The 10,234-nt window shown below is 35.2% G+C and overlaps 1 protein-coding gene across 1 annotated transcript in view; it reads right to left on the bottom strand.

The window, feature by feature from the left end:
• Positions 1-4: 4 nt before the first annotated feature.
• Positions 5-10,234, bottom strand: part of LOC107660016 (thrombospondin-type laminin G domain and EAR repeat-containing protein-like) — a 15,028-nt gene continuing 4,798 nt past the window's right edge. Inside the window, exons 3-12 of the mRNA XM_016449156.1 lie at positions 9,053-9,279; positions 8,638-8,728; positions 8,373-8,529; positions 7,455-7,586; positions 6,084-6,316; positions 4,689-4,878; positions 3,316-3,548; positions 1,461-1,639; positions 1,271-1,372; positions 5-188 (exon numbers count right to left, since the gene is read on the bottom strand). Of these exons, the coding sequence (XP_016304642.1) occupies positions 35-188; positions 1,271-1,372; positions 1,461-1,639; positions 3,316-3,548; positions 4,689-4,878; positions 6,084-6,316; positions 7,455-7,586; positions 8,373-8,529; positions 8,638-8,728; positions 9,053-9,279 (1,698 nt within the window). The 3' untranslated portion in view covers positions 5-34. The remainder of the gene's footprint in view (positions 189-1,270; positions 1,373-1,460; positions 1,640-3,315; positions 3,549-4,688; positions 4,879-6,083; positions 6,317-7,454; positions 7,587-8,372; positions 8,530-8,637; positions 8,729-9,052; positions 9,280-10,234) is intronic.

Genomic DNA, 10,234 nt, shown 5'->3' with positions numbered 1-10,234 from the left:
AAAATAAGCAAAAACTGAACTATTGTTTGTGCCCTCAGTGGATCCTCAGCTTGAAGACTTTGGAGAGAGGTGCTTTGGCACTGGAGTACATCAGGTATGGACCCTCTGCTGAGGTAAAGAACTCCCAGTCACTGCATCCAATAGTAGGCAACCGATGGACAGGAACAAAGCCCTCATATCCCTGCCATCTATCAGGGACAAAAACAATAAAACTGAAGAAGAAATCTATCTTCATTTGCTGCAATATTCATTATAGTTTATAGCACTGTTATACTGTAATCTTATTCTATATGGAAGCCCATTTCTTCCTCAGAATAAAATAAAAATAAATAAAAAGGTAAATAATTCATAATTATGATTTTTTTTTCTTGCGATTCTGACTATATTTCTTTTTGGACTTTTTTTTCCCTCCGAATTATAAAAAAAAAAGCCAGAATTGTGAGCGATAAAGTCAGAATTGTGAGATATAAACTTGCAGTTGTGAGAAAAATGTCAGAATTGTGAGATCATTTAATTTTTTTTTTTTTTTTTTAATTGTTATTTATACCGTGATGGAAACACAAATAATAATAATAATAATAATAATAATAATAATAATAAAACAATTGTGAAATGTAAACTCAGAATTGCGAAAAAGTCAGTCAGAATTCTGTTTGCATATCTTGTAATTCTTGTAACTCAATTGTAAGATATTAATTTTGAGAAAAATTACCTTTTCTCAATTTTTTTAAATCCAAGGTAAAAATGGGCTTCCATATTATCCTGATAATATTTGAGAAAATAACAGTTGAACACCATTTACAGATAAGTCTTATCCTATAGGCTTAGTTGTTGTATATCAGAAAATCAGATTTTTTTAAGTGATACCATGACTTTTATATAGGTTTACTTATCTCTTACATTAAAGTGTGGAAGGAAGGATGGGATAGAAAAAAGTAATATCTTCCCAAATGTACTGTATAATATTTGAAATATACAGTACACTATACAGTGCAGTATGGTTTTTGCCCAGTTTTTTCCCACGATTTACAATCAGGAAGAGTTCACTCTAGCTCCCGAAGTCATAGCCTGTCTGCCAATTTTGTGCAGTTAAGAGATTTTCACAGAAAGTCAGATTTGAAAAGTTGTACATGTGGTATCAGCACAAACGCCTGTCTTGTTCACTAACCACCCGCAATGCAGTTTACCCATCTGAAGTGCTACAGCGTGTGTATTTAAATGAAGTTGTGAGTTATGATCTGTGCATAACGTTTGAGCTTTCAATCATTACCTGTATATAACACTGTTCAAAGAGTAAGATGATCCATCATAAGAGTTGGCTACGACTAAGAAGTGCTCATCTCCAACAGAAAATAATTCCCAATCCACCGCACTGCCATACATGAGGAAATCAAGTAAAAAAAAAAATGTGGATAATTATTGATTCAACCCCCCAAAAACGTTTATAGTTCAGGCCTTACCTGTATGTTACAATGTCTTGGAATTTGAGGAACATCTTGGTTGTCATATCAAGTTCATATATAGTTGAGTTGATGGTATAAAGGCTTGGTCCTCTCTCACACAGCATGTGTCCATTAGCAACAACTAGGAAGACTCTGTTTCCAATCTGAAACATCTCCCAGTCTGTAGCCCCAAATGTCTAGAGAAATGAACAAATGTATGTTGAGAAAGAAAAATAGATTTGGTCTGGTAATAATAATAAGTTTTCCAAAACACTCATGCTGCCATGGCTTTTATCATTGCCTTTAAAATGTTTAGAAGGTCGAGGTAAAAGGCTGCTTACACCATTTCTGATAAGCAGAAGTTAAACCTCAGAAGTATTTCTATACTAGGTTAAGAAAGTTGTAGCGTCTGACACATTTTTGGGAAACACAGTCTTGCTGAATTGACACTGACTGCATCCAAAACTTCATGAGATCCATATCACATCACTGTGATATATGACTTTGATTTTGTTAGATGGTAGGATCCCAAGATTTTAATTATAGTGTAACATCATCTAAACGATTGATGATTGATATTAACAAAAAAAACCTCTTCTTGTTCTTTTTTCCCCAATAAAACACATCTGCACATGGGGAAATTCCCATCAGAAACGGCTGAAAACATCACAAGCAGTAATAAGTCTGCCTTGTTAAGTCTGTTGACTTTGGATCAGTGATTTAGAAAAAATTCAACAATGATTAAAAATGTTTCACATTTTTATAGACTTGAATAAAAGCAGCCATTACTTTTTCATCTGACTTCCGGATTGCTTATTTTTATATAAAATAAAATATTCCAACGAAATTCTGCCATTATCACCCTAATTTTATCTTCTCTGTGAAACCAAAAAAGGACTTTTCCAAGCTGCTATTTTCCATACAAAGAAAATGGATGGTGACTTATATTATCAATTTGAACATCAAATTGTTTGAACTACTTTTATTCATTTTAAAGCCTGAACTATTTATTTTGGAGGGTCACCCTCCACTTGAGATTTATTTAAAAAAAATAATTTAAAAATCCATCAGATCCAACAAGTTTCTAAGCTTTCCTGGGTTTAATGGAAGAAAGAACTGTTCCTTTAAATGATATTTATCAGAAATCATCTTCCCAAGCCCAATACACATAAATAGACATAGACTATATCTTATCTTTCCTCTAAAGGTGCTGTATGTAAGTTTTTGACTCTACTAAAGCATAAAAATACCATAATATGTTTGCAGGTAAAAATCCACATGAGGTGGTTTATAATTTGCAAATAATACAAATATTGCAAACGTATAAATTAGCTGATCAACTTACAGTGTAAGGCTCGATGCTTTCCATCGTCAGGTGCGCTCGTTCCTGTTGGTGTCATCAATCTGGCAACCTGCGTGTGTGTCAAGTCTGAGGAGGAGGGGCCGGGTGAAAAAAACCCTCTCCAATATTTTGAATTTGAACTGCAATACCTAGTTCAACCACTTTTACAGTGGTTAAAGCTATACTTAAACAACCCCAGCAATACTACATGCCCCAAGGAGATTCTGTGAGAACAGGTGTCAGGTAACTTTAAAATAACATGCTGCAACTGGTAAACACCTACATGAGTCAATCATTCATCGTTTTTTTCATTTGTTATGATTTTCCACTTCATTTACCTGCAATATAATTCTTATTGTGCAACTGGGGATAGAAATGTACCCCATTTACACCCGTGTTTCCATTCAAAGTAAATAAATTCTAGATGATCATCAAGTTTCAGAATGATCCATTTGATTTTAAGCCATCAGAAAGTTCCAGTGCCTCGCGTCCATCACAGGCATTTTGAAATGACATGCTTTCTAAACTCACCCTTATAGTCTGAAAAAGCTGAAAGGCTCCACCAAGCCAGATGTAGATGGATGAATCTGTTTGGGTGGAGGTGCCATCAAATGCATTGGCCACTGCTAGGAAGTGGTAGGGCCCTACGGTGAAAAATTCCCAGTCATAAGCTCCTGATGTCGAGATGGTTTGGTTCACCTCAAACGTCTTGGTGCCTGGGTTCCACTTATAAACAACGCTGTCAATGTTGTGATTGCCATTCTCTAAAAGGGATGACGGGAACATAATGTAAGGGTTATAATATTATAATAAATTTAACTACTGGCACCTAAGAGCAGTAACAAAATGAAATGCTGATAAAAATCTACTGAACTGCACCAGAGGCTCCAAATTTATCAGTCCATACACTACCAATCTAAAGTGTTAATTTTTTATGTACTTGAAATGAGTCTCTTATGCTAACCAAGAGTGCATTTATTTGATCACAAATAAGAGTAAAAATTTGTTTTAGAGGAAAAAAGTGTAACTGTACAGATTTAATAGCAAGATATAAATGAGTTTTTGAGAAAAAAAAGTTAGAATTGTGAGATACAGACTCGTGCGGTTTCACTTTTACATCTAACAATTTATATTTTTTTATATCTCGCAATTTTTTATATCTCAACTTTTTTCCCTCAGAAATCTGAGTTTACATCCCACAACTGTCTTTTATTCCACCATGCAATAAAAAAGGTAATTGTGTTTTCTTTTTTAAACCTCACAATTCTGAGAATTGCGTGTTTATATTAATTCTGAGTTTAAATGTCACAATTCTAAATTTATTCAGAATTACAAGAAAAAAGTCAAAGTATAGTGAAATATAAATTCAGAATTGAGAGATAAATAGTCGCAATTACTTTTATTTATTTTTATTTTTTTTCCATGGCAGAAATGGGCTTCCGAGATGTAAACTCAGATTTCAGAGGAAAAAAGTCAGAATTGTGATATATAAACACAGAATTGCGAGATGTAAACTCAGAATTGCGAGACAGAAAGTCGGAATTCAGAAGTCAGAGTTTATATCTCACACTTGTGACTCAAAATTGCGAGACAAATTTCAGAATTGTGAGATAAAAAGTCGCAATTACTTATTTTATTTTTTTATTCTATGACTGAACAGGCTTCCATACAATATTCTTTCATTGTATGGCAAACGTATCTTCAAATGTCAAATACTTTGTGATGCACTTTCCAAAGAAAGCCATATGGGCTTGGAAAGACATGATGCTGCTAAGTATGAATTTATATTTTTCGTGGGGTTAACTGAGAACCATTAAACAGTATTCTAGGACAGTTATGTATAAGCCTAGCTAGGCACCGAGGAAACACTTGGTTCAGCCCCAGTACACCATTGTTGGATCAACCTGTTCTGTGATTAGCCACAGCTAAAAAAGCTTCATTATTAATATGAAAGGCCTCCCAGTCACGAGCGCTGTGCGTCTCCAGGGTCTGATAACGCACAAACTTCAGCCTCTTATTTCTCCACCGATAGATCACAGACAGCTCTCGTTCTCCGTCCACTGGGCCCACGGAGTTCGACACCGCCAAGAACATCTGGCACACATACAACACACACAGTGATAAATGAGCCTGATACAGACAAACAGAGATAGAGTTACGCTTATCAGTCAGCCCGTCATTTGGCTATCATGAATCCAGCTCACTAAATTTAGAACAGTGTGAAGATCAGGTGGTAGATATATAGCCTAGTATGTGTCATAATTTCACTCAGCCGACGAGTTTAGTGATGCTTTAACTGATATAAATACAAACTCTGTGATATAATGATGATGATTATAGTCGTAAGGGGCTGCAGGTTTCAACAAAGAACTTTTATTGCTTCCTATTCTTTATAATTCAAGATCTGTGTGGTATAATTAAGACTAAACAATTCCACTGCAGACAGACAGATGTGTAAAAATGATTCATTCAGGGAAGGGACAGCATCAGACTTCAAATTAATTTCTGTGATTGACTACACTAGTGATTTAAAGTTATTGCATACGTTTGTTCTCTGTGGCTCTATGCATGATTGAGTGGAAAACATGCAGATCACACTCATGGTACTGAACTATGTCTGTCTAGTGTATCTGTTAATCCAGTCGCAGTTCTTACTGCCTCACCTCAGGCTTTTTCTGCCAGTAATTCTTTCCTAATGAAATGCCAATCATTGCTCACTACAGCTGCACTGTACAACCTTTGCCTGTTTAACAGCATCTTTAGCATGTTTCAATGTCACTGATGTGACCCTTTTTTTAAGACTGACTTCAAAAAACATTTTACACTTTCAACTTCTTATTTAAAATTAATGATGATATTTTTTAAATTATTATTTTTTTTTATATATTTTGAACTATTATTTTCTGAATTATGATTTTTTTATATCATAAAAAATGATAAGATTTTTTAATAAGAGACAATTATTATTAAAACAAAAATGTCTAGGTGATATAACTGAAAAATGTAAATGCTGAAATTCTTGGAAAATAAAGAAATGCCTAAATAATACTAATATTTGAAAAACCTTAGTCGCCAAATCAAAATCGGTACAGTGATTTTGATTTGGCGGACTAATATCTTCTAATATCTTCTTTTTACATATTAGACACTTTGGTTTTAAAAGGATTTTTTTTTAATCTGATTAACTTGAAATGATAATTATGTGTAAAGTCAATATTCATGGTGTTTGGAAAATTTTTAATTGACAGCTGCACCACTTAAAAGTTTTAGACTTTGACAACATTATTGTCTTTTCTCACCTTCCGCCCTACAGTGAATTGCTTCCATGCCTGGGCTTTAAAGGTGCTGATGTTCTGGTAGAGCTGGAAGTGGCCGTGGTTCCAGCGGTAGATGGCAGAGCCCGGTTTGTTAGCCCGATGAGCCATTGCAGCAAACAGCCCAACAGAGGGGATCTGGAAGAGCTCAATGTCCAAAGTCTCTGAGGTAGTGTAGAGGTCCTGGTAATCGTCTACATAGTCTAGTCTGTCTTCCTCTGTAGATTGAATAGCATTAAATAGAGCTGCTGAGACTTCAGCTGCCATAATTCAAACAAAAAGAAGTCCAAAAGGCATTACCAGGATTATTCATGGTAATCATAAAATACCATGGTATTACCCTCTGATATCATCACCATTGCGACAGTACTTTTTGGTAAAGGAACTGATCCAATATGCGTATGGTTATGAATGATTATAAGATATGAGATTTATATGAATATTGCATGTTAAAGGCAAACGTAACATGATTTTCTAAATTAGCAGCAAACAGCCCAACAGAGGGGATCTGGAAGAGCTCAATGTCCAAAGTCTCTGAGGTAGTGTAGAGGTCCTGGTAATCGTCTACATAGTCTAGTCTGTCTTCCTCTGTAGATTGAATAGCATTAAATAGAGCTGCTGAGACTTCAGCTGCCATAATTCAAACAAAAAGAAGTCCAAAAGGCATTACCAGGATTATTCATGGTAATCATAAAATACCATGGTATTACCCTCTGATATCATCACCATTGCGACAGTACTTTTTGGTAAAGGAACTGATCCAATATGCGTATGGTTATTAATGATTATAAGATATGAGATTTATATGAATATTGCATGTTAAAGGTAAACGTAACATGATTTTCTAAATTAAAATGGCAGACTCTAGCAAATCTTGGTTGTGTGATTGTTTAGACTGTCACAGAAACTCTATCGTAGACCTCTATGTATAAAGTATTGATACAGTATAAAGATATATATCCAAATATTCAACTTTATTCCAATACATACAGTAAACTCACGTAAAGCCAAAGTATATCGAACTAGCCTACCCGTGATATATTATATAGCTTATCTCAACTGCTTTTTTCTTTATGTTGTCGCAAAATATATACTATATTATGCCCAGCTCTAATCTTCTAAATGTGACTAAGGCATGAAGATATTTATATATTACAAAAATTAAGAAAATGATTTTCGCTAAAGCTACTTTGAAACAATGTGTTTTGTGAAAAGCACTATATCAAGAAATTTGATTTGATTTGACAGGTCATAATCATAAAAGTTCAAATTAAGCATTTTGTTTTAAACCTAAGATATTAATAATAAAAAAAATCTATTGTTATTTTTTAAACAAAATGATCTTTAGTTTCCTACCTTGCAACATAGAGTGCCAGTATGCACCATCACATAGGAAAAGGCCTCTTTTAAGAGTGTCAAACCAGAGTTGTCCCAGTTCTGCCGCAGTGCATGCTGGTTTAGACCCCAGAGTCACACGGACCTCCATCTCTGAACATTGAAGTGAGAATGCAAACAAACTGAGCAAATATGCATACGTTAAAGTAATATTTCTTTTTGAATTGCAATAAATTATATTGTATTTTGTGAAATCTGTAATTAATGGATTAGTCATATATATATATATATATATTTGTCATGTTAATGAAATTGGATGACTATTTGTAATGGATATACCTCAACAAGAGACTATGTATATGAAACAAGTGTTTCAGTGTTTCATCACAGGCGAAACAATTTGTCTAGTCAGCTCAGGCTGTGAGAGTGTTAAAGTATTAACCAAGGTAATCTAGATCAAAGTTGCCATTAGCTAATTTAAATTGTCAATCCAAATGATATAAACACAGCATTGTTTGTCATGCCAGAGATGTGTGCCAGCGTAAACCCGCACCCACTCAATCACTGACAGCTCTCACTGCAAGCGGCAGAACCTCTGTTTTCCTTTTCAGAGCGAAACAAGTGTCAGATGTTTAGTTTGGGACCATAACTCAATCTGACCACGGGTGATGTGTCATTGATATGGTCTTTCACACCACAGATCTGTTCTTTTCTTCAAAATGTTGTCCATGGCTCCAGTCATGATAGAAAAAAAAAACTTGTAATGTTTCATTGTAACTCAATGTTAGGATTGGCAATGTTGATATGTTTAACCAACTTATTTTCTCAGTTTTCATTTTTATTATGGCCTTTATCATATATGTATATATAGAATATTTTTTTTTTAGGATGTTTATATTTAACCGTAACATAATTTGAATTAAAATCTTTTAGTTTTACCATATGGAGGGAGCAAGACATCATTCATTTGGGATTTCACTGGCAAGTTTGACAGGAATGTAGGGACAGAAAGCTCAACCAGTGATGGTTTGGAAGAGGGACAAACACGTGGCGTTGCGTCTGGTCCGGGCAAAAGGAAAAGCTGGCGTAGTAAACCCTTAAGAAAGAAGACAGATCATCATCTTACCAACAGGTATGTTTGCATGCATGCTAATATATTTTAAATAAAGCAAAATAATTAGCAATATCAGAATGCAAATCTTACAGAGAACAGGCCTTTCCACTTCCTTCGACTTCCAATGTGGAACCTGGATCCATCGGTGCTGAGATCAGAGGGAAATGGCTGTTTATGGACCCTGGAACCCATCAGGGAAAGTACATTACTCACAGAACTCAACTTTAAACTGCAACATTTTATTTAGTTGCAGAATCTATTCTATTTTTGTGGTTTGGAAAGATCCTGCCCCTAGAAATAACAGATGCCGTGCTTCACTGTTCTTAAAACATGTAATAAAATGAAATTTGCATTTAATTTGTAGCTAATTGCTTAAGAATTCATTGCAAGAGTATGTGCACTTTTGGCCAAGAAATTGTAACCAAAAAACAAAATGTAGCTCCGGTCATCTATATGCCTATATCTTGTAGTGAATAGGGTCTTTCTACTGCCGTTACAGACTCACAGTTCCAGAGGGACGCCGCAGTCCAGAGTGAGGGTGGCATGGTGACCACTGACGGCCAACACCATGCTGTGCCAGCGGTTGTCCACCAGGTGGATTCTTTTAAAGCTGAGACGTTCCCTCCCCATTGAGCCCTGATAGATGAGATGGACTTTCTCTTTAGAGAAACGCAGGCCAAGCAGGAGTTGATTGGCATCCTCCTTCACCACAGCGAACAAGTACTCATTCCTCTGAAAGACAGCAAGCACATGGGGCATCTGATGCACAGCTCCGCAAAGGGTCAGATACTAGTGTCCAGGTCAACTTAAATATTATAGAAAGTCTCAAAAATTTAAAATTTTTACAGCTCAAGCAGGGTTGCTTTCTGGTGTATTGTATTCATGTGATGATTTCACTAGGACTCAAATTTTCCCTAAGCTTTTGAGATACAGCATATAGAGAAAAAAATAAATATATATATATATACATTTGCATACTTGACATAAATGTTAACTGAAAAAAAAATCATATTTTATTTCAAAACATTTTCAACAACGTTTTTCATTTTTATTTACTCTAACTTATAATAAAATAACTAAAACTAAAATAACTCAAATTGAAATATAGTATCTCGATACTAAAATAACACAATGTCAAATTTGAAGAAAAACTCAATAAAACTACATAAATGCAGGCTACTGTAAAACTGCTGGAAATGTATTTTCTTGCCACTTGAAAGATATTTTCAACAAGTGCTACTCTACACTGCTCAAAACTCATGTTTGAATCGTCAGTGGCAAATCCTTTAAATATGAATAACGTACTTGCAGTCTGTGAGTCAGAACAGCCGGCATTGTAGTCTACCAGGATCAGGAAACAGTCCTCCATAAAATGCGCTGGGCACATCTGAATATTTGGGTTGAACTGTTCGGGAACAGTGTTGTAAATACAACTTAACCACTGATTTCTAGTCGTGTCCTCTTTTGGAAGGCCAAACAAACGGCGGCGGCAACAACAATACTACAGCGAGAATAAAAGTTACGCCTTCTTTCTTTGTGTGAACATTTGGGCAACTTAGTTTAGTACCCACATGCCTGTGACAGCCGCTTTCTGTCCGTGTGCTTTGGATGTTTGCACTCAGAAAACCGTATATCAGAAGTTTAAACTAATATGGTTTAAAACGCATGATTTCAGCGCGATAAACAT

The sequence above is a fragment of the Sinocyclocheilus anshuiensis genome, unplaced genomic scaffold, assembly GCF_001515605.1.
Source record: "Sinocyclocheilus anshuiensis isolate Anshui unplaced genomic scaffold, SAMN03320099.WGS_v1.1 scaffold55, whole genome shotgun sequence".
Classification (NCBI taxonomy): domain Eukaryota; kingdom Metazoa; phylum Chordata; class Actinopteri; order Cypriniformes; family Cyprinidae; genus Sinocyclocheilus; species Sinocyclocheilus anshuiensis.
Note: the sequence above shows the minus strand (reverse complement) of the source record. Positions and strands in the feature narration are given on the sequence as shown.